The sequence below is a fragment of the Meles meles genome, chromosome 19, assembly GCF_922984935.1.
Source record: "Meles meles chromosome 19, mMelMel3.1 paternal haplotype, whole genome shotgun sequence".
In the NCBI taxonomy this organism is placed as follows: domain Eukaryota; kingdom Metazoa; phylum Chordata; class Mammalia; order Carnivora; family Mustelidae; genus Meles; species Meles meles.
In genome coordinates this window covers 26,253,536-26,277,361 of record NC_060084.1, presented here as the reverse complement: position 1 = coordinate 26,277,361, position 23,826 = coordinate 26,253,536, and the positions used below count along the sequence as shown (strand labels likewise).

At 59.5% G+C, this 23,826-nt stretch overlaps 1 protein-coding gene across 1 annotated transcript; it reads left to right on the top strand.

The window, feature by feature from the left end:
* The first annotated feature begins 209 nt into the window (after positions 1–209).
* Positions 210–20,651, top strand: MMP15 (matrix metallopeptidase 15). Its single transcript, XM_045988078.1, has 10 exons — positions 210–378; positions 11,458–11,606; positions 12,286–12,414; positions 13,644–13,951; positions 14,270–14,431; positions 15,442–15,695; positions 16,064–16,202; positions 17,122–17,272; positions 17,359–17,474; positions 18,677–20,651. Exons 1-10 carry the CDS (start codon positions 217–219, stop codon positions 19,135–19,137), a joined length of 2,031 nt encoding a protein of 676 aa, XP_045844034.1. The 5' UTR covers positions 210–216; the 3' UTR covers positions 19,138–20,651.
* The last annotated feature ends 3,175 nt before the right edge of the window (positions 20,652–23,826 follow it).

The window sequence follows — 23,826 nt, the reverse complement described above, 5'->3', positions numbered from 1 at the left end:
CCCGGACCTGCCCTACCGGCTTCTCCTCGGGCGTGGGAATTTGCTGAGGGGACCTAAGCGTCTCCGGAGGGGACAAGGACCGAGAGGTCTGCCGCGCGCCCGCCGGGCGGGGAGCCAGGGAGCGTCGCAAGTTTCCGAGCCGCGTGCGGGGCCCCGGCGCCGGCCAGCGGGTGAGCCCTGCGTGCAGCGCGCCCGGCAAGGCGAGGCGCCGAGAGCATGGGCAGCGACCGGAGCGCGCCCGGACGGCCGGGCTGGGCGGTCAGTGTCCTCGGCGGCCGGGAGGCGGCGGCGCGGCCGCGACTGCTGCCGCTGCTCCTGGTGCTTCTGGGCTTCCTGGGCCGCGGCGCGGCGGCGGAGGACGCAGAAGTCAACGCCGAGGTAAGGACCCCTGCCCGGCCCCTCCGCGGCGGGCTGGGGGCTTGGGGACTTGCGGGAGGGAGCCACGCCCGCGACCTGGGGCGAGGGGTGGAGGGCGCGGAGACGAGCCCGGGTCCGAGAGAAGGGGGGGCGGGGAAGAATGGGGCCAAGCTAGCTGCCCCTCCCCAGCTCGCCCGCTGCAGCGCACCTCACCCCAAATCCTGGAGAGTGTAGGACTCGCACCTACTCTACCTCTACGGCCCTGCCCCGGGCACTGATCCGCCCCAGCCCGGGTCCCGGGAGTCGCTTCTGCTGCCCCCAGCCCTCGCTCCCCTCCTTCCCTCTCCCCGCGCGGCTGATTCCTCGAGAGTCCTGCGGGCGCGCGTGACGTTCCCTGCGAGTGGGGAGGGGGCTGCCCTGGGGGCCCACGGGCGGAGCGGGCAGCGCTCCCGCCTCAGTAGCCTCTGGTCTGGGTGACAGCGAGCCGGGAGTGCGGCGGGCCGGGAGGGGGGAAGGGGTGTGAACCTCCGAGACAGTAGTCTCGGCTTGCGGGGGCGCTTGGGCGACTTCCTTGGGCTCTCGCGTGGAAGCCGCCCCATGGCCAGGTGGGTCCAAGAGAGACCCTGTCTCCCTCCCCCCGGCGCTTCCTTCCACTAGAGCCTCTACGCCGAGGCCTGGGTTGGAGAGGGCAGACTCCGAACGTGCTTTTATCTGGAGCCCGCCTGACGTCCCTCCCGAGCCCCGTCTCCGGATCGGTCCCGCGAGCGACCAGGCGCGGCCTCCTGGCCATAGAGTGGGGTCCAGCCAGAATCCCCACCACCACACGTCGGCTCCACAGGGTCGCCCCGCGCCGTCCTCCGGAGCACGGACAGTGAGGACACCAGCTCCGTCGCCCCAGCAAGAGCTGGGTCCCTGCTGTCCAGAGTTCTAAGACCCGACTCCCTGCCAGGGAATAGGAGAGGGGTGCACTGGGCAGGAGTGAGGAGGTGGGAGGAGAAACGCCTCTGTGCCGACCCGGGTAAGCTCTGGCCTCGGTGCCCTTGGGCCCGCCTGGAGCCTCCCACAGCCCGGGCTGAGGGCCTGAGCGCCTTCTATTTGCAGCAGGCCGGTGCTCCCTCCCAGCCCCCTGGCGGCTTCCCCACCTCCCCCCGCAGCCTGGGAGATCTTTCCGATGGAAGCCTGCCCTTCCCCGCCCTACTTTAATAAAAGCATGGAGGAAGGGCAGGGAATTCCTCCCGGCTCAAGTTACACCTCCCAGCCAGTTCCCCACCTGCTTTGCCCTGCCTCCCTGGCCTGACCAGGGAAAGCTTCGGGGGTGCCCAGCCTTAGCTGGAGGTGTAGAGGAAGCCCAACCCATGCCCTGTCCAGCTCCCCGACCCCCGCCCATTTCACACAGGTGGTCAGGCAGGGGCTTATAGGGAGTTCCTGCTGGTGGGGCTCCCATCCAGTTACTGGGTAGAGAGTGCTTAATGGGCTTACCAGCTACTCTGGAGTGGAGGACCCAAGTCTCTGACCCAAGTCAGAGACCACCCTTGAGGAGTTTACAGTCTATTTCAGAACAGCATCTCTGGGGGCACCTAGGTGACTCAGTTAGTTAAGCGACGGCCTTCGGCTCAGGTGATGATCTGGAGTCCCAGAATGGAGTCCTCATCAGGCTCCTAGCTGAGCAGAGAGTCGTTTCTTCCTCTCATGTTCTCTGTCTCTCTCCTCTCTCTCTCAAATAAATAAAATCGTTAAAAAAAGAAAGAATGGCATCTTTTCACAGGAAGGAGTTATGGGTCAATTTGGAACTGGGTGGCCATGCCTGTGAACTGACATCCTGGATGGCTAGGAACTGTGGTGCTGAGGCCTGTGGCTGGAAGGGCTTTACTCTCTTTCCTTTGTTTCTGCTCCTCCATCAGCCCCCTCCTCTCCCAGCTGAGGGAGTACCCATAGCCCAGGGCCTGCACTGTTAGCCCTGAGTACCCACAGACCAGAGCCCTACGTCTATGGTGGCTCTGGCTAGAAATTTGTGACTGGCCTGTAGGCTGTCTCCTGGGGGCAAACCTGGGTTGGGGCATTGCTGGAAAAGACTCTGGATGGTAGAAGGACCCTTGATATTTGATGTTGGAAGCCAAGGTAGAGACAGATGGGCTGTCCCAGCAACTACACTTGGCTTTGGAGTACAGGCTGTTCTTTGAAGTCTGTCGAGTCTGTCCAGATTTGGGCCTAAAAAGTCAAACCGCTTCAGCAACCAGCCCATTTGCCAGGAGGCCATGGGAGAACTGTCCCCAGGCCCATGCTAGCTGAGGACCAGTATCAGAGACTTCTGGGGCTGGCTCTTACCCCAGAACTCTCATAGCTCCAGACTTTAGGTCAGGCCATGGCTGGCACCTTCTCTGAGCAGTCTGACAACTGAACCCAGGCCAGCCCCTCTTCCTTCCCTCTCCCACTCCCAGCAGCAGTTTCACCAGACTAAGGAACCAGGAAACCCAGCGTGTGCTAGGAGCTGGCTGCCACCTGCCACCTGTCACCTGTCAGGCCCCAGCCTGGAGATGGCTATCTTCCTTGGGGGCGCTGCCACTGAGCTACTCTGCCCTGCCCCACTGGCTCCCTGGGATATCAGACCCATGCCCTGCGGGACTGAGGGGCCAGCGACAGCTCCTGGTCTCCCTGCCCTCAGAGTCCAGCCCCCACCCTCGGCTCCCCGTCTGGGAGTTTCTGTATCTGGCTGCAGCACCTAGCCTGCTCATGTGCCTTCTGTGTTCACTGGAGAGTCTCTGGTCTCCCCCCGCCCCTTTTAGTCACAGCTCGAGGCTCTTAGCCCTGCCCCGTGGAGGTGACTCAGCTGCCAGAGTTCACAGGTGTGGTACCACCACTGCTAAATATGGGCACACCCAGGTGTGCCGAGGTTGAGACTCCTGCACATCTTCCTTGCCCCTAGGTGGTGGCTGAGCAGAATGAGCAAAAAGAGGGGCGCAGGCCAACCTGAATTCTGATTGTGACCTTCAGATCTGACTGGCAAGCCGAAGCCCCAGGCTTCCTGTGTTCCAGTCTCTGCTCACACTTCCATGCTGGCCCCTCGGGGCCCCCATGGGTGCTTCCCTTTTAGTGCCCTTTCTTAAATGTGGAACAGAAGGTGCAGAGGTTTCCTGTGTCCCCCCTCAAGTAAAAGGGGTTCAGGTGAAGGCCCTGTCATCAGGAACCTGCAGAAGTTTCGTCTTCTCCCTCCTGTCTCCACTTTTCAGTCTCTTCTCTTAACTACTCACAGACCACTCCTTTCCACAGTCTCTTTCAAAACCCTGAGAAAATTGGGCTGATTGACATGGCCAGGGACCTGGTGTCCCACTGGGCCCTGCCCTTCACCCTCAGTCCTCTGCTGGGTCCCAGTGCTGGGGCCGCCCCGGGGTCCAGTTGGTCTGCTGCCTCTGTGCAGAGAACAGCCCAGCCCGTGCTTGTCTGAACAGCGTATCTGCCTGACCTGCTTATTCTGACCCCTGGACAAAAATGCCTTCCTTTGTCCCAGCCCACGGAGCAGAAGAAACAGCCGAGAAACACAGCCAGATCCCCCCCAGGAGACCTTCTCCAGAACCCCAGCTCTCACAGCCTGTCCTCTCTGAGGCCAACTCAGAATGGCAACATGCAACCCTGGGAGAGACGCGCCCTGGCCAGCACTTGGTTCTGGCCCCTTTGTGCCTTGACCAGATGCTCCCTGCCATCGTCCCCTCTGCCCAGCTGAGATTTTGGCTTCTGCCTGAGGCCAGCTGTGCGGGTTGCTGTGGTCACCACGGCCCCCCAGCTCGGTTTATAGATGGTGCTCTAGACTGAATGTTGGCATACTCCCCCAAGTGTACAGGTTGAAACCTGACTCCCAAAGCGATGGTATAAGGAGGGAGGGCTTTGAGAGGCGATTGGGCCATGAGGGTGGAGCCCTCTTGAAGGAGATTAGTGCCCTTATAAAAAGCTGCCCGAGAAAGCTCCCTTGCCCCTTCTCCCATGTGAGGGTCCAGCAAGAAGTAGGCAGTCCACACCCCAGGGGAGAGCCCTCCCCAGAACCCAGCTGGGCTGGTGCCCTCCTCTTGGACAGCAGGCCTCCAGAGCTGTGAGCAGTGCATGCTACCAGCTGCCCGGTTCATGGTATTTTTGTCACTGCAGCCCAGACAGATTAGGACATTTGGCATCTTCTGTATCATCCCAAGGCTGATGTGGCCAGCTCTGCTTTCAGATTTGGGGATGTTGTCTCTGGGGCCGCAGAAGCAGGGAGGGGTCGGGGGCCGTCTGCTCGGGTGCCCTGCACCACACAGGGTCCTGGGAGGACCCCACAGATGAGTGTGAGGACCTGGGGCTGTGCAGGCGATAGAACTCTGAGCCTGTGGCACCCATAGGTGCCTTCTAGCAGGAGGATCCCCCTGAGTCAGGGCTCCCATGAGGCTGCTCCCCAGAAGGACACCGGTTCCAGGGGGTGCCTGGAGACCAGGGGCGGTGGACTGGGCCCTTTGGGGAGGTAGCCCAGATTGCTGTATCCCCGGCAAGAAGAGCACAGGCATACAAGCTGAGCTTGGATCACAGACACAAAGAAGGGTGCCTCTTACCAGCTCCCATGCCCCTCGTGGGAACAGCAGGAAATGAGCGAACTCAAACTCAAAGTCAGTCTGACAGCTGGACAGACAGATGAAGACCCGGGGGCCAGCCGTCACCCAGCCTGTGGAGATGCTTCCCATCCTACTGCCCTGATGGTCGAACTGCCAGCACCGGGAGACCAGGTGTGAAGCAGCTTTCCAGGGCTGGCCCTTAGCTCTGAGAACTACCTTGTCCTCCCAGGACTGGTGGCCACCCCGGGGGCTGGGGTGAGAGCCCAGCTTCACGTGGAGCATTTAGGAGCATGGCACTGGGTACCCAGGAAGCACTTGCAAAATGGTGGCCAAACACAGTGACAGTGAGCACAGGTGGCATCTGCTGTTGTGTGCTGGGCAAAGGGTGCAAGGGGCCGTCCTGGGGGGACCCCGCGGGGCTGGAGCCAGGTGGGAAGGAGGTTGTAGAGGTGGGGCCAGAGCTGCCCTGGGCCATCCCCCGGCCCGTCTAGCCACCCAGGCTTTGACCCACAAGCAGCCCTACGGACACCAGTAACACCTACAGGAGAGTTTCTGGCCCCCAGGTCTTCATCTGTCTGTCCAGCTGTCAGATTAACTTGGCTCTTGGAGGCCCCAAGGCCTGGCTCTCAGCCAGCCCTGGAAACCACTGGCAAACAGGACACTTTCACCCCACCCACTGGCCGACAGACCGAAGGACCAAAGGACCCATCTGTTCTTCCCTCCAGGTTAAGGACTGCAGGAGCCAGCTGGGAGGGGGCAGGGTAAAGAAATCCAGGAATTCAGGCAACCACCTTCTTTCTGCTCTCCTGGCTGGGCATCCCCCACCCTCCTATTCTCCCTCGCACCCATAGCCCCTTCCCCAGCTGCATCTTTCAGGTAGTGGGGGAGGGCAGCTTGAGCCCCAAATAAGCAAGTGTGTTCTTCAGGAACTGCTAAAATACGGACCATGCTGCCTCCAAAAGGTAAAGGATCCACCAAGGACAGGGGGCCTGGCTTGGTGCCCCCTCTCCTCACTGGCCTTGCGTCCGTGTCATCTGTGCTATCATCCCTGCTGTCGGGAAGGGAGTGATAATATTGACTCTTCTTTGCAAGGAAGGAACTCAAGCTGAATCAGCCCCCTCCATCGCTCAGAGGCCTGTTAACATGGACAAGCAGTCAGGACCCAGGGGTGGGTGTCCCCGGGAGGCAGATTTTCCGCTCAGCCTGAGGAGCAGCTTTCCAATAGTTACTGATGCCCAAAGTCAGAATGGGCTACATTGGGGGCAGTGGGCACCCCATCTCTGCAGGGATGCAGGCTGGAAGGGTCCTGGGCCCCACCATGGTCCATAGAAGCTTCAGCGAGGGAGCTGGATTCGAAGGCCCTGATGTCTTCTCCAGACTGAGGCTGGATGAGTCTAGGGCTGGGTTGGGTCACCTAGCTGGTGCATGGGCTCTGGGCTCTAGGCTCAGCTCCCCCCGGGGGGGGGGGGTGCCCAGGGTGCATGCCCGGCGTCTGCAGGGACTGTGGCGGCCCAGGACCACAAATCTCTCTCCGAGCTGGCTCTGTGCCTGCCCAGACAGGGAGTGCAGAGCCAGGCGAGGCATTGGCCTGCTCCCAGGAGCCCACAGACCCAGATACGGAATAAGGGGAATGAGCACGATGAGGAGCTCACACCACCCAAGGTTCGGTCCGTCACCCGCAGCCCTGACAAGATGCCGTTTATGCCGGGCTGGCAGGGTCTGCTTGGACTGCAGAGAGAGCTGGGATGACCGCAGCAGAGCCTCCCGGAGATCCTGCTTATCGCTCAGGGTCCGATAAGGCCGTGGGCGGGGCCAGGCAATCTGAGGCCCAGGGAGCCCGGGGAGCTGGCTGTGGCTGCCTCGGGCCGCTCCCCCTCCCCCCACCCCACCCCCACTTAATGCACAGTATTGATCCGCGGCTCCTTCTCAGACATACCCTCCCCGTAGGCCTGCCTTGGCATTGTCTTCAGCAGTTCTGGGGGGCAGCCCTGCCGACATGGCCCTGCGCCCAGACCCTGCTGGAGAGGTGGCGTGTGGGGAGGGTTAGCTGCCCTCCCCCAGTGCAGGGCTGGGCCAGAGGCTGGTGCGGCTTCGCAAGCGGCCCGGGCCAGTAATACTGCCTGTGGGCTCCAGTTCTAGCCAGACAGCAGTGTGACCCTGGGTGAGCCACTCGCCCTTCTGAACCTCATTAGCTGTACAGTGGGAATGGGGTCCTTGTGAGCATTGAATGGGATGACTAGAGTCAACTGCCTGGCCCATGGCAGGTTCTCAGCCTGCTGCTATGCTTATGGCCTCTCCTAGGGGCAAGGGGGCCAGGAATCTGGCCTCAGACTCCTGATGGCCCCACATTCCCTTACTGGGGCTAGCCGCTCACCTGAAGAAGCTCTACATACTTTTTTTTTTTTTTTTAAGATTTTATTTATTTATTTGACAGCCAGAGATCACAAGTGGCCGGGGAGGAGGGGAAGCAGGCTCCCTGCCGAGCAGAGAGCCCAATGCGGTGCTCCATCCTAGGACCCTGGGATCATGACCTGAGCTGAAGGCAGAGGCTTTAACCCACTGAGCCACCCAGGTGCCCCTAACATACTTTTTTTTTTAAAGATTTTATTATTTGAGAGAGAGAGAAAGTATGGGGGGCAGGGGGAGAGGGAGAGGGAGGAAACAGACTTCCCATTGAGCAAGGAGCCCCTGAGATCATGACCTGAGCTGAAGGCAGCCACTTAACCTATTGAGCCACCAGGGGCCCCACATCTATACATACTTATGGGATGGCGGCCCAGGAAAGAAATGGCTAGAAGAACCCAGGTAGGCGGGGTCTGTCTGCATGGTCCCTGGAGATCTCTTCAGAACCTTCCCTGCCTCCCAGGAACAGTGGCTCTCAGAGAGTAGCTCCCCCTACTTTTGCTGCTTCCTGACTGGGCTGTGCCACAGTTTCCCCACCTATGAGACGCTAGGTAACGAGGAAAAAAAGGAGGCTACTTTTGTAAAGGACAGAGTTTATAGTCACCAGTAAGAACAGCAGGGGCTTGAACACCGTCCCTCCCAAGTTCGAGACTAGGCGGTTGGTCATGACTTTGGGAATCACGACTCCCTTTTGGTCCGTGGCAGCAAAGCACGTCAGCAAGCTGGGGCTTCAGGGGTGCAGGCAGCCCCTGTCACAAGCCTGTGCACCCCGATCCCGTGCTGTTTTCCCTCCACGTCCTCACCTCCTAGGTTTGTCACCCTTGGTTCCGGCAGGAGGGTGGAGAGAAAAACCCTCCCAGGGATGGGAAGAGCCCGCACAGCCCTCCCAGTGGTGCAGACTGATGGGCACTTGGCGGTCAGCCCTGAGCACAAGTTTGCCAGAGTCAGGCAGGCTCCAGCAGCTTTTGCGCCCTGTTCTCTGGGGCTCGGCTGCCCGGGGCCCAGGCTGCGTATCTGCACCCTGCCCTCACGTGCCATTGCTCCCCGGCCTGGCTTCTCATCCTGGTCATGGCCAAGGGCATTGGTCACCAGGAGACTGAGGGCTCAAGGCTCAAGACTGAGGGCTGATTACGAGATAGAAGTTCTTGGCCTCCCTGAGATCCCAAGGGTACTTGTCTGTGGGAAGGAGGGTCCACAGGCACCCATGGGACCTTCCTGTCGGCCCTTGAGCTGCCCCGAGGAGTGAAGGGCCCCATCGGCTGGGCTGGGCTCTGGAGCTCTTCACTGCAGATGGGCCCAGCTCCCCTCCCTTCCTCTCCCCAGGGCCCCAGTCTGAGCCTCCCCTGCCTGCCCTCCCCCTGTCGCTGCAGACACCACTAATCAGCCCCTTGGTGGCCCGTGATTGCGCTCCCTGAGATATTTTTACCTTATGCAAATAGGCAATGTACAGGCGCCCTCCTCCATCAGCGGGCAGCTCCGCCTCTCCCCCTCCTCCTCTCATTGCCAGAGCTGGCCTGGCATCACCGCCTGGCCTTCCGGGTCTGCTCCAGCGTCTTGGGGAAACTGCCCATTATGGGCAGTGGGCTTCGCACCCTGCCCCTTCCATACACTTAGAGCCTCAGGAGAGGGTCACTGGTGGGGAGGGGGTGCCTCGGCACACCTGCTTCCCACTGCTGCTGTGCCCTTACCTGAGGCTGCCTGTCACTCAAGCCTTTCAACTCTTGGGAGAGGCAAAAGGCTGCTGTTCCAGGGACAACCCGACAGGCCTCCATCATTAATAATACACTTACTGGGCCCCTTTCCCTACCCGGCACCTTGCCACGCAGGGGTGTGGACCCCCAGCGAACCCTCCCAGAAATCCGGGTGATGAGGCAGGTCCTGGTCCCACCCACCCTGGAAGTGGGATTTTTACCTCTGCAAGTTCCTTCTCCCCCGTGCTTCTTGGAGGCCAGCACCTGGGGTCAGCCAGCCAGCCAGCTGAGCCCTACAGGTGCCTCCAGCTCCTCACTGTCCCAGGGCAGGGGAGCTGCTCCAGGACAGACATGCCCCCCTGAATGCCCGGGCTCTGCGGTCAGCTCCTGCCTCCTCTTCCATCTGACGCGGTTTTCATTGAATGCAGCACTTACTTGATGAGTAGACGTTTGATTTTTTTTTTTTTTTTAACAGCACTAACTTGTAGCCTCATTATGCACCTGGAAATAAATAAAAACGTGGTGGTCTTAAAAAAAAAAAAAATTAGTCTGATGACAGCCTAAAGCACAGGAGGCATGCAGCCACACCTCAGAGGTGTCTGGGCCAGAATCTGTCCCCCACTCTGTCACTGGAGCTGATGGTTATTTCCCCGCTCCGTGTCCCTGCCTCCTTGTTCAGTGGCCATTTCCTAGGGCCTGGGAGGCCTGGAAGCTGGGGCTGGGCATCTGTCCATGCCACCCTCTTTGGCTCAGCAGCCACTCCCTCCAGGGCGGCCACCTGCGCACCACTGAGCCGGCTGGGGGACCACCCAGCCATGTCGGGGGGATGGCAGGTGGCACTGAAGGAGCAAGTCCTTGAGGCGTTCGATGTGATGCGGGTGGCAGACACACATGGGCGGGGCCCTGGCCAGCTGACACAGGGCTGTTGGTCCACGGCAACCACCGTATCTGGCCATCATCCTGCCTTCTGGGACTTCGATGTGCAGCCTTAACCTTCCAGAGCCTCACAGAGAGCAGGCTGCAGGTGCCCTCACCCTGGCGGCCCCGGAAAGGTATAAAGGACACTTCCACGGGACCAAAGCCCATAGCAGTCCCTGGCCTCTGTGCTCACCAGCAGCCTCGTGTGGTGGTCACCATGTTCTCACGGCCAGGATGAATTCTTAGCACAGTTCAGCTTGGCTCCTCAGGGATCCCATCCTCCAGTTGTGACTGTGACGGGCATGTCTGCTCACAGACTTGCAGGCGTGAATCCCTCCCTCTGTGGGAACACCTGGTCTCCCCAGGAGCCTGGAAGCCCCTGGAGGTCAGCACACTCTCTCGCGGTCCTCCGCCGCCTCCAGCTGGCGGTGTCTGGCACAGAGAGGGCACCGCAGACACACTTGGCAGGAGGTGGGGGTGGGTGGGTGGATGGACAGATGGATAGATGGAGGAGAAGACATGCTAGAAGGCTATGGAAGGGGATGGGCACCCCTGTTGTGTGCCAGCTGCTTTTCCCAGGGCTGCCCCGTTGTTACCTGAGAAAACTCAGTCCCGGTGAAAACAAAGTGTTTGTGGCAAAGCAGGGACTGAACTTTGGGTCTCCTGTCTCACCCTGCTGGGCCCGGGTGGGCTGCCCGAATCCATCTGCTCTTCTTCTGGGAGGCTTACGATCTCCAGGGGAGCAGCACCAGGGGCCAGTTTTCCTACTTGGTGCGACTTCAAGAGATTCTGAACTCCTCAGGATCCCCAGTGGTCTGCCAGGAGTGGTAGGGGGCCTGCCCTGGAGCGGCAAGTACAATGATAAGGACAGCTACTGTGGACTGTCCTCATGGACACGGTTTCCATCCTAACAGGGGAAGACAAACAATAAACACCAGAAGTGGAATATATAATGTGGTAGACAAGTACAGGGAAGGACAAGAGGGGATCCAGGGCATGCAGATGGGGGGGGTCTTTTTTTAACATTGTGTTGTCAGAGAATTCCCCTCCAACAAAGTGAGGTGAAAGCAGAGACTGAGGAAAATGGGGTAGGAGCCATACAGATGTCTGAGAGAGAGCGTTTGGGCAGCAAGAACAGCATGTGCGAAGGCCCTGAGGCAGCAGTGTGACCATCTTGGGGCGGGTGGGAGGAGTGAGGGCTGAGGGCTGAGGCAGGGGCAGGTAAGGAGGGCCTGGCAGCTCCCATAAGAACTGGCTTTTCCTCTGAGCTGGGAAGTCTTTGAAGGATTCTAAGCAGAAGCGGAAGATGGGCCAGACCTGACTGTAACGGCCTTTTGTTCTGGCTCTTGCATGAGAACAGACTGTAGGAGGTGGGAACGGAGAGAGCAGTCCAGAGGCTCACACAGTCACTGCAGCAGGAGGGGGTGGCGGCCACGGTGGGCGGTCGTGGGATGCAGGCTGTGTTTAGAGGTAGCAACGCTAGACCTGCTGACCCAGGGGTGGCCTCTTCTTTGCAGAACTGGCTGAGGCTCTACGGCTACCTGCCCCAGCCGAGCCGTCACATGTCCACCATGCGCTCCGCCCAGATGCTGGCCTCGGCCCTGGCTGAGATGCAGCGCTTCTATGGGATTCCCGTCACGGGTGTGCTCGACGAAGAAACCAAGGCGTGAGTGCCTCCGCTGGGCCTTCCTCCTGGCCTGCTCTGGCAGGGGTTTGGCAGGTGGAGTTTCCAGAACCGAGTGGCCTACATAAGAAATGGCGATCGGTCTGGTCTTCCCTGCTCATTCTGATTGCCTGGGCATGCCTGCCTGAAGCTCTGTGTCCAGAAAGCTGAGGCGACTCGGGCTGGGCAGCAAGGAACGCGGGATTAGTGATGCCTGCCATAGGCACGGGGATGGGGAGGAGCGGCACGGGGGCCCTGGCTGGGACATCCTCGCTAGGCCTCAGCTCTGCGCTGAACCTGACAAAGGTGACAGGACCCAAAGTCACATCCTTGAGCATGCACTGAGCATAATGTATCACGGACATGGGGCCTCAGGGGTAACTCTCCCATTCCTGGGTGATACCGGTGAGAAGGGGATCACCTTTGTGGAGTCCCCGCTGGGCACTCAGTCTTCCAGTCTGAGGTCAACCTGCCTGTTTTTCTGATGAGGAAATTGAAGTGCAGAGAGTATCTACCCCCCACACCACCACCCCACACACGCATACCCCCCCATACACACGCATACGCTGGAGGCCAAAGGCAAAAGGGTGGTAGAAGGTGGACTGCCTGGAAGAGGCAGAGCCCAAACAGGCAGGCACAGGGAGGAAGGCTCTGGGCTTACCTCTCTGTACCCGTGACGCAGGTGGATGAAGAGACCCCGCTGTGGGGTGCCAGACCAGTTTGGGGTGCGCGTGAAAGCCAACCTGCGACGGCGGCGGAAGCGCTATGCCCTCACGGGGAGGAAGTGGAACAACCACCACCTGACCTTCAGGTAGGCACCATGGCTCAGCCCTCCCACGGCACCGGCCTTTCGGAAACTGCTCACTCCTCTCCCCACGCTGGCTGAAGCCTCAGGCTTCATAGTGGGCTTGTCTAGAAGGCTTCCTTTCCCAGAAGCCCACCCCAGGGTGCCCAGCATAGACTGTCTGACCTGCTCCCACGCTGACAAGATCAGCCGCACTTCCTAGGCAGTCTTCCCCCAGCAAAGATCAGGACCCTTGGAGCTGCTTCCGCTCCGTCCTCCTTCCCTCCCAGCTCCCCACCCACCCGCCAGCAGCGGGGGGCTGGCTGCAGAGCTGGGGACCTCTGCAATGCCTGGCACATGGGGCTTCAGGTATCTAAGGGGGAGTGGCAAGGTGTTGGAATCTAGGCATCTGCCAAGTGGGCAGCAGTAATTCCCCTACAAAAACCCTGGTCTGCGCACCCTTCTTTGGCAAGAAGCCCCCTCCGAGCCCTGAGCCACGGGGCAGTCCCCAAGGACTCCTCTTCGTGTTTCAGTCCAGCCACAACGCCATCCGCAGCTCTATCTCCCCCAGGCCCCCAGAGCAAAGTCATAGCCCAACCAGCTTTTAATGGAGATCTGTCCAGCACACAGAAGCTTAATCTGATTTATGTGGGTGATACCAGGGCTCCTCCTGCCTTTATCACACGCAGACTCAGGGGCCGCTTTCTCCATTAGCTCATTCTTACCATCCTCCCAGCTCCCCAGGATGAGAACACGACTCTCCTTTTCCCATCTTCCAGATGCAGAACTGAAATACAGAAAGACGAAGCGGCCTGCCCAAGGTCATGTAGGTCATGTCAGAGCCCGGCCTTGAACTCAGGACAGCCTGAGCCTGCAGTCCAATAATTAGAACCGCTTGGCCCGTGTTTTCTAAACCTCAGCCATTTGTCTCCAAACTGTCTAGTTCTTTCTCTTAGCTACAGAGCACCTGTTCTCTTATTTGCTTCATGGTTTTATTTAAGCGAATTGGACACTGTACAACCTTACTTAGTGATATCCTCATGAACTCCCGGGTTTGACGTAGTAGTTCTCTTTTTCAGATTCACATCAGAGTAAACTAATGGTTGGTATTGACAGGCACTGTTGGCAAACCAGCTGAGATCTTAGGCGTGTCTCTTGGGACCATGTATCTTCACCCCCACCCAGGGGGTGCTAGCAGTGGACAGTGGAATCCAGAGGCCCTGAGTTCACTCCCTTGTTTCCCTGCCCACCTGCAGCATCCAGAACTACACAGAGAAGCTGGGATGGTACCACTCACTGGAGGCAGTGCGGAGGGCCTTCCGAGTGTGGGAGCAGGCCACGCCTCTGGTCTTCCAGGAGGTGCCCTACGAGGACATCCGGCTGCGGCGGCAGAAGGAGGCTGACATCATGGTACTCTTTGCCTCCGGTTTCCACGGCGACAGCTCACCATTTGACGGCACAGGGGGCTTTCTGGCCCACGCCTATTTCCCTGGCCCTGGTCTGGGCGGAGATACCCATTTCGATGCAGATGAGCCTTGGACCTTCTCTAGCACTGACCTGCATGGTGAGGACACCTGGTCAGGGCAGGGCAGGGGAGACAGAGGCAGCGCTGGGCATTGCCTCTGAGCCCGTTTAGCAGCTACAGGTTTGGGAGGGGAGAGCTTCCCTCGGGCATTTCTCTGGAGTACTGACCTTCCATCTCAGTCAGTTGTCCCGTGATCTCTAAGGGATGGTAGGGAAGCGAAGGGATCATCGTACCCATTTCCCAGGTGGGGAAGCTTGAGCCCCAGCATTCAGAGCAGCTCAGCCTCTCCTAAGATTGGCAGAAGGGCCAGCTCTCTGATAGCCACAGAGCTGACTGTGCTGCCTGTCCCCACTGCAGGGAACAGCCTCTTCCTGGTGGCCGTGCATGAGCTGGGCCATGCCCTAGGGCTGGAGCACTCTAGCAATCCCAGTGCCATCATGGCGCCCTTCTACCAGTGGATGGACACCGACAGCTTCCAGCTGCCCGAGGACGACCTCCGGGGCATCCAGCAGCTCTACGGTGAGTGGGTAGCATGGGTATGGCCCAGGGGCTCTGCACACCAGTTTTCGACTCCCCGCCCGACGAGGCATAGGTACCACCAGTAACCCCTGTTTTGTAGATGAGGAAACAGGCCCAGAGAGCATTAGTGACTTGTCCACATCACTCAGTGAGTAACCGATGGGGCTAGAAATCACACCCAGGGCTGGGCAGCGCCAGGGCCTGGCCCTCACACATGAGGGCCCTCATGGTGACTCCAGGCTGGGATCCCCAAAGCCCCTCATTGACCCCTCTTTCCTCTTCAAGGTCAATGGCATTCTTATTAGACTGGGCATGCCCCCGCGGTCCCAGACCCCATTCTTCCCCGTTCACTCCCAATCCCAGCCTGTCCCAGGTTCTCCAGGCAGTGTTTTTGACTTTTCACTGCCCAGTGGCTTTGAGGCAGGTGACACCCCCTCCACCCAGGCCTCTCCCAAGAAGGTCTCCAGGGGTAAGGTCTCCTGAGGACCAGTTCTGTGGGTCAGAGCCTATGCTCAGTGCCCCACTGAGCCCCTTTTTAGGGCTGGCAGTGTCGGCCCTGCTAGGCAGGTGACAGACACTCCTTTACAGACACCCCGGCAAACTGGCAATGAGATGGGCCCTTGGCAGAGGTCACAGAGCCATGTTCTTGCCTCTGCATGTGTCCCCTACTTCCTGGTCCACTGAAGCAGGCTAGTGCCCTGAGGGGAATGTCCCCAAGGGAACGTGGACTCGGGCAGCCTCAGGGACACAGTGACCCATGTCCAGTGTGGGGAGGTCAAGGAAGGGGCTGTATAGAGGAGGACGGAGGTCCTGAGTGTGATGGCTGGTGTGGGGGAGAGGTCTGCTGTGAAGAGACGGGGACTTGCACCTGACTAAGCCTACCACCAAGGCAAATGTCCCTCTGGGCTGGGGGCCCTAGGGTCCCCTAGTTCTAAGTAGGAGAACCTGGCATTCACGCTGGGTTCTGGGGCTACCTGCTGACTTCCCACTTCCCCCACCCTGCTCTGCAGGCACCCCAGATGGCCAGCCACAGCCCACCCGGCCTCTGCCCACCGTGACTCCCCGGCGACCAGGCCGGCCAGAGCATCGGCCCCCCAGACCCCCCCAGCCACCACCCCCAGGTGGGAAGCCGGAGCGGCCCCCAAAGCCAGGCCCCCCAGCCCAGCCCCGAGCCACGGAACGGCCTGACCAGTATGGCCCCAACATCTGCGACGGGGACTTTGACACAGTAGCCATGCTGCGTGGGGAGATGTTCGTGTTCAAGGTCTGGCCCCTGCCCATGCCTCCCTAGCCCCTTGGCCCCATCTCAGAGCAGGAGGGCAAGCCCCACATCCCATTCCAGGAGCTTTCCTCACCTGGCTGCCCAGACACCCCCACCCCTCCTTCATTGAGCAGCCTATGGGGAGCCATCAGACCCTAGACCAAGAAGACACCAGCCTGAGGGACAAGGGGCTTGGCCAGGGTGACACAGATGTGCAGGAGCCTGTGCCCCGCCCAGGGCTCCCTCGCCGGGGCTGCCCTGGCCTTCTGAGCTACCCCTCCAGATCTCCCTGGCTGGGAAGGGGTGGATCGAGGAGGGGCCTCTCCCAAGATGAAGCTTGCTCTGCCCACTCACACACATGCCCTCCCCAGGGCCGCTGGTTCTGGCGGGTTCGGCACAACCGTGTCTTGGACAACTATCCCATGCCCATTGGGCACTTCTGGCGTGGCCTGCCCAGTGACATCAGTGCTGCCTACGAGCGCCAAGATGGACGTTTTGTCTTCTTTAAAGGTAGGTTTCAGTAGTGGGAGCCCTGGGCACCCTTCCTGCCCTGGCCTCTGGCCTGGCCTCCAACCCAATGGGCCCGAGGGAGGAGGAGAGCAAAGGGCTACGTTGCATGTGTCTTCCTATTGTCCACTGTGGGGGAGACACATCAAAGCCAAGGGACGGCTGGGGGAAGGTAGATGGAAACCAGGAGACACCCGAGGCCCTGGGGGCCAGAAGCTGCTCTGACTGGAGGCGAGCCGCCCATCCTCTGCAGCATGGGGGCTCCTCATTGGTTTCCTCCTTCCTTGCCTCTTATGCCTCCAGCGACCCCTCCTCATAAGAACAGATCCCCTGAGCCCAGGGCAGGATTTCTGGGGTCTGCCAGCAGGGACAATGGAGCTCCCTACCGCCAGCCCTTCCTTTGGGGCCCGCTGCCCTGGGGAGGGCCTCCAGGGCAGTACCCCTTGATGAATGAGCCATGTCCCCAGTCCCCCTGCCAGCCTAAACCCACGCTAAAAGCCCCTAAGAGGCCAGACAGGGCTCCCCTCTTTCCTCTCTCTGTACAAGAACTGTTTATGGGGGTGGGATGGATGTTCACACAGGAATGGAGGCCATTTATAGTGTGACAGGTGTGTGCACAAATGTGAGTGGCTTGTACATGTGTAAGTGTGTCGCAGGTGCCCATGAGTTCCAAGTGCATGTACACGCAAGTGAGTTGTATTGTGTGTTATCTTGGGTGTGTGTAGGGGTCAGTACCTATCCTGTGTAAAAGGGTGTGTATGACTGTGTGGTGTACGTGTGTACATGTGTGCGTTGTATGTGTGCGGTGAGTGTGGCCGTGGATGGAATGGATTTGTGGGCCCAGGATAGCACGCCCCATGTCCCCTCCCCATGCATGCCCCTCAGCCCCCCGCCTGTCCTCACTCACCTCCCCCTCCCTCAGGTGACCGCTACTGGCTCTTCCGAGAAGCAAACCTGGAGCCCGGCTACCCTCAGCCACTGACCAGCTATGGCCTGGGCATCCCCTATGACCGCATCGACACGGCCATCTGGTGGGAACCCACAGGTCACACGTTCTTCTTCCAGGAGGACAGGTGAGCACCCCCTTCCCTAAAGGGAGAAGGCTCCAGTCCAAACCCCCAGCCAGAGAGAACCCACAGCCTGGTGCTTTTGGTCCCAGGTACTGGCGCTTCAATGAGGAGACGCAGCGTGGAGACCCTGGCTACCCCAAGCCCATCAGTGTCTGGCAAGGGATCCCTACTTCCCCCAAAGGGGCCTTCCTGAGCAACGACGCAGGTACCGGGGCCCACCCCCTGCAGCCTGCCTAGCACTCACCATCCCCCCTTCTCCACACCCAGGACTCACCAGCATCGCGATGGCAGGTATGGGGGACACTGCTGTGGCAGGCCCCAGGCCAGGGGCTTCCAGAGTATGACTCTCCTGACCCTTCCTGCATTGACTCCATCCCCTTTTTACAGTCAAACTAAACCATAGAGTTTAAGGGCCCCAAGTCCTTCCGCAAGGGAGTTGGAGAATCGAGTCCAACCCAGGTCTGCCTGTGTCCAGAACTGGCACTCGGAATGGCCTTGCTCCCTGCAGAGTCCAGCTAGGCCTGGGCAGCCCACAGGGAGCTTGAAGTGTGTGTGTGGGGGGGTGAACTTGGCTCAGGGTGATGGAGGGCTAGGGTCCTCCCAGGGTGCCCACTTTCCCACCTGGAAAGGAAGCCTGACCTCTGTCACTATAACTGAGCAACAGGGAGGGAACTGCGGCTTTTATTTCTCCAGTGGGGTCTCTGGTGATCTTGAGAAAAACCATTAGGCGATCTTGAGAAAAACCATTAGTCTTGGTTTCCCGGTTCCGGGTTCTTGGGCTCAGGGGAGACCCTGCTGGCTCTGCCGGAAAGCCAGTGCTTAGGCCAGGCACGTGGCATTTGTGTATGATGGCATCACTCTGCAGCCACTCCGATCTCATTGTGTCCAGCAGAGTATGGACTCACCCCTCATTCAGAACTGACTGTTCCTGGGGCTGATGGGATGTGGGCAAAGTGCCCAAGGCTGCAGAGCTTGTCCAAGGCAGCGCTGGGCTCTGTTCCAGCCCAAGGCTGCAGGCTGGCTGTGTGGCCTTGAGTAAGACACTGGCCTCTCTGGTGTGGGATGGAGACAGTCCTGGGACAGTATGGCAGGGCCCCCTGACTGTAGCCCAGGTGACCCAGCAGGCTGCAAGACCCTTCCATGTACCACCTGGGTCAGTGTCAGCCCAGCCAGGAAGCCGGGGAAGCACTGTGGGGCCCTTGACCCAAACCTGCCCCTCTCTGAGCCCCAGTCTGGCTCCTCTATGTTGGGAGGGAGCAGATTTGAAAATGCTCAGGCCGGCAGGTGAGAAGGAGGGTACTTTAAAACCAGGGTGCCTCCAGCATGTCCTGGTCTTCTTTGAGGGTCTGGGGCTGGTGGTGGGGGTGCCGCCTGACATCGCTCATCCCTGCTTCTCTGCCCCCGCAGCCTACACATACTTCTACAAGGGCACCAAGTACTGGAAGTTTGACAACGAGCGCCTGCGGATGGAGCCAGGCTACCCCAAATCCATCCTGCGGGACTTCATGGGCTGCCAAGAGCACGTGGAGCCGGGACCCCGATGGCCGGACGTGGCCCGTCCGCCCTTCAACCCCGATGGCGGTGCAGAGCCCGGGGCGGGCGGGGATGGCGAGGAGGGCGAGGAGGAGGGGGTCGAGGCCGGTGGCGCAGGGGACTTCGGGGATGGGACCGACGCGGACGGGGGCAGCCGCGTGGTGGTACAGATGGAGGAGGTCACGCGGACGGTGAACATGGTGCTGGTGCTGGTGCCGCCCATGCTGCTGCTGCTGTGCGTCCTGGGGCTCACATACGCGCTGGTGCAGATGCAGCGCAAGGGTGCGCCGCGCGTTCTCCTCTACTGCAAGCGCTCCCTGCAGGAGTGGGTCTGAGCCGCAGCGCCGCTCTCCTACTGCGCACGGTGCTAAGGGGGCCGTGGCTGGCGGGGCCCAGGCTTCTCCGACGGCTTGATGGGGGTGCACCAAGCCAGAGCCTTCCAGGGCTCCCTCAGCCCCTGGGTGGGGGCCTTGCTAGGCCCTCCAACCTCCCTGCCAGCCCTGCCCCAGCCCTGCCCCATGTTTATTTATGCCCAGTTTTTGTTGGGTTTTTGTTTTTGTTTCTTTTTGCACACTAATTGAGTATTTGTTTCTACTTTGCTGACCAGGAGCAGCGGCCCCTCAGGGCAGGGGTTAGAGCTTTCTACAAATAGTTCTGCTCCAGACAGGGAGTGAGCCGTCCCCAACTCCCAGCCAGCCCTGCCCCACCCAACAACACCTCTGCCTTGGCCACAGCCAGGGAAGCAGAGGGTCAGAAGGCCTAGCTGGAAAGTGGCTAAAAGGTTTCTGAGGCTCTTTCCCATCCTGGGCCCTCCTCAGCCTGAGCTGGCTTTGGAGACTGGTGGGCCTGAGTGGTCTCCACCCACCCAAATCTCTGCCTTGGGAAGAGCTTTACCCCAGGGCCCAGGGGACAGAAGGGTAAGGTGGTCTACTGGCCATGAGTCATGTGGAGTTTTGAGTCCTTCCTTGCTCACCCCTCTCAACCCGTTACCCAGGCTTCCTGTACCTAAGATGCCTACCCTGGCCCTAGTCAGTCGAGGGGCCCACAGTCCCCAGGGCCCACACACCCCTTTGAGCCTACAGTAGAGGCCCTGGACCTGCCTTACCAAGGACCAAAGGGGGTCTGCCAAGGCCCCTCCACCCAGGGACCTCACGCCCCTGGCTGGGCTTCCCGTCCCCGTCTACTCCTATCTGAGCTATGACCCAGATAGGGTCCTTCCCTGGGCTTCCTCCCACTCTCCCTCACCCACACCACCATCCTCAGGGGTCTCAGAATCCCACGACCCTCAGGCACCAGCTGCCAGGCTCCCAGCTGTCCCAGGAAGACAGAGGGCTGATGGGTGCCCACGGCCCACCACGCATGCGGTGTAGGGGTTCCTCCCCTCCAGCTCCCAGTTCCCCGGGGCACTGGGAGGAGGGACACTGGTGGACAGAGGCCAGCGGCTCTTTCTCTCACACAGACTTGTGGGATGTGGCTGCAGAGTCTCTAAAGGAGCCCACTGTGGCCTGCAGACTCCCCTTCTCCTTGGCTCAGCCCCAAGGGCAGGGACACTTCCTCCTTCTTTTCCTTCCCAAAGTAAGCAGGAGGCAAGGCTGCTGTGGAAATGGTACTGTACAGCCGGCTCCGTCCCCTCTGCTTCCCCTCAGCCCTGAGCAAGCGGGTCTGCCAGCCAGATCCCCGACCCCTGAGGGAGAGGCGTCTCATGGGCTGGCCTGGAGCGTGGGTCCAGCAGCTTGCTCCCCGCTCCGTCCTCAGAACCGGAGAGCCAGCCAAGGGATGGAGGGCAGTGTCCACCCCCATACATTTCTTTCTGTAAATATTCTGCACTGATTAAATTGTACAGCCGGCAAGTGTGGCCTCCTTTGTAAGAGGCCCTGGGCCGGAGCCTATGGCTGGAGGGGTTGCGGGTGGTAGGAGTGAGTCCAGGCTATGATGAGGGCACCTGCCCTCCATGCTGAAGAGACCTTGTTCCCGGTTCTACGGCGGCTCCTTCCCAGTGGGCCACTGGGAGGGGCAAAGCTCAGAGGAAGAGTGAGGGGTGGCTGCCCTCCACAGACCAGAGGCAGGCGGGGCAGGGGACCTGGGTTGGCCCCGCTGAGGAGGAGCAGAGAAAAGAGTACAGAATTTACTGGACATTCATTCATGAATGTAAAAAAGGGCATCCCAGCTTCCTACACGCAGTGTGTGTCTAGGAGGGGTGGGAACCCCAGGCCGGGCCCCCCAGCCCTTCTTCCACCCATCTAGACTGGGTTCTGGGTGGCCTGAAGACCCAGCATGGAGGCAAGAGATGGGAAGTAGTACCACTTTGGATTTGGAAAGTTCCCCTTACCACATGCTCTGCTCAAAGAGAGGGTGGACACCCAAGATCTGCCCTGTCATCTTTGAAGGAGGAAATCTCACTCTGGGCAACCTGCAGAGGAGACCCAGGAGAGCAGGAGACTAAAGCCTTACAGCCCCTGGAATCCGATGGGCATGGCTGGCAAGCCTTGGAACCCACACCATCCTCTGGGCCAAGCTAATAGGCACTGGCCTGCACCCCCCAGAAGTGCGATGGTCAGTTATAGTGGGGTTCCACCCCAACCATGGAGCAGGCCAAGCCTCCACAACAGCTCAGAGCAGGGTCCTTCAACCTGTTCCAGGCCCCACCCTCCCCTCAGCAGCACACCTCCTCCCCAGCCCCCCTTGATCCCACCCTTTCCTCTCTTTGTGTTGAAAACTGGCTGAGGAGAGTAGGAAATGCTGGCCCTCAGAAGCCCCAGAGGCCTGTCAGGCTCCACTAGGAAATGGCCCATGAGCCCCCCCCCCCCCACCCCAGGGGCCTTGGCAGGCAGCATGGGGGTCCAGGGCGGACACCATCTCATCAGCTTGCTTGTGGCAGAAGCCACAGGGCTCCACCCAGGTCTGCCTGAAGCCTGAAGCCTTGGGGTCACCAGGCAAGTGGGGGCATAGGGACGAAAAAGGAGAGGCTGCGAGACCTCTCAGTGAGCTCTTCCTCAGAACCCAGGCCAGGGAAGAGACTTGGCACAGGAGGCTTCGGCTTCTCAGGAAATCTCCTGAGGAGACTTCCACCCCCAAGCTCTCTGGTAAAACCTCAGAGCAACCCAGTAGCCGAAGGAAGAGCTCATCTGGTGAGCCCATGGGTGTGACCGTCTCTAAGGTTTGGGTGTCAGGCCTCAGCCCTGCCTCCCCCAGCCCCAGAGAGCCCTGCCTTGCAACTTGACACCACCCCCCCCACCCCCAAGGATTAACAGGAACCTGCATCTTTCAATTGGTTTTGTTTAATGTGACTGCATGTGAACTCACCATGGCCCCACAGCCCCCATCTTGCTAATTCCCCAGTAAGATAATTAAGACTTAACAGAAAGAAACAAAATATAAGTCCTCTCCTACCCCAGGCCAGTGTTGACAGTATGGCATGTTTCTTCCAGCCTTTTTTCCCTCCCATTTGCACAGTTTGGAGTTTTAGAGTCTAAGAAATGCTGGGCTTCGACCCGACGCCCTAGGTGCTTACTTCTCGGCAGAGTGGGCAACTCAACCTGCAGCATGGGCTGCTGGGAGGATGGACAGAGGACGGGCAGCTATACAGCGCTGGTCACAGTCCCTGGCACATAGCACGTACTCAATGGGCGACTGCCACCCCCATCAACTTGCACACTTAATGAGAAAAGTGGGCCTCAGAGAGGTCAAGGACTTTGCCAAGGTCACACAGTTAGGACATGGCTGGGAGAAGCGCCCAGACTTGCACAGCTGCTCAGCCCTAGCTCACCCTGGTGCTGCTGGAGAATAGAGACAGCGATGAGGAGGCCCCTACCCACCCTGGTCTTCCCTCCCCATACATTCTAGGCACCGAAGACCCCAGGGCCACCAACAGAGCCCCCTTTCAGGCTGGGGCAGGGGCCAAGCTGGCTGCTTCCTCCCCCTCCGACTTGGCAGAAAAGCCTTTTTGTTGTGGCTCACACAGAGGCCATTCTCTGGCTCACGGGCAGGAATGGCCAGCTTCCTGTCCATCCACAGCCTCCCAGACAGCAGTGGACTCCTCCACATGAGTCTGAGAGGAAGGGCTTCCTATGCCTCCATGACATCCAGTCCTGCCTCTGGGGCCCAAGGCTGACAGGCTTTACCCTCCAACTCGTAAAACCACACGACCGGGTAGGGGTCAGCCACCCCTCGGCTCTCCCAGAAAATGCCAGAGATTCCAGGCCTCAAGGCACTTTCAGGGCACAGTAGTACCACCCTTGCCCCACTGCTCAAGTGGCCTTGTGACCCACAAAGCACTGGTAGAGGCGCCTGCCCAGCTGTTTGCCTTGTCCCAACTGTCCCTTGCCCTGGCTTGCCTCTATGCCTTTGTTTATGCTGTTCCCTCCTCCCAGAAAACCCTTCCCTGCACATTTCATGCTGTCTCAATTGTATAGATCCCTCAAGGCCCAGGTGAAGGCTTGCCTTTTCCAGATTCCCACCCTCCCTCCTCAAGACAGTTGATTTTCCTTTCTCCTCCAACTCACCTAGCCCTCATGTCCTGACTATTCCCTTGTCTCCAAGCCTAGCCCACCCATCCTTTTCTTTTTTAAATTAAATTCTAGTTAGTTAACGCACAGTGCAATATTGATTTCAGGAGTTGAATTCAGTGATTCATCACTTACACCCAGTGCTCATCCCAACAAGTGCCCTCCTTAATGCCCATCACCCCTTTAGCCCATCCCCCGTTCCCCCCCACTCCCCAGCAACCCTCAGTTTGTTCTCTGTCATTAAGAGTCTTCTTAATTACAAGCGAGGGCTTGTGTCCCTCGCTCTCCTTTTTTTCTTTTCCCCTTTCCCATATGTTCATCTGTTTTCTTTCTTAAATTCCACACGTGAGTGAGATCATATGGTAATTGTCTTTCTCTGACTGACTTACCTTCACTTAGTGTAATACACTCTAGCTCCATCCACATCATTGCACATGGTAGCCCGCCCATCCCTACAGGCTCCCTGTTGCGAACCATGGCTCCACTGCTCAGGAGCTGTGTGTCCTTGGGCAGGGCACT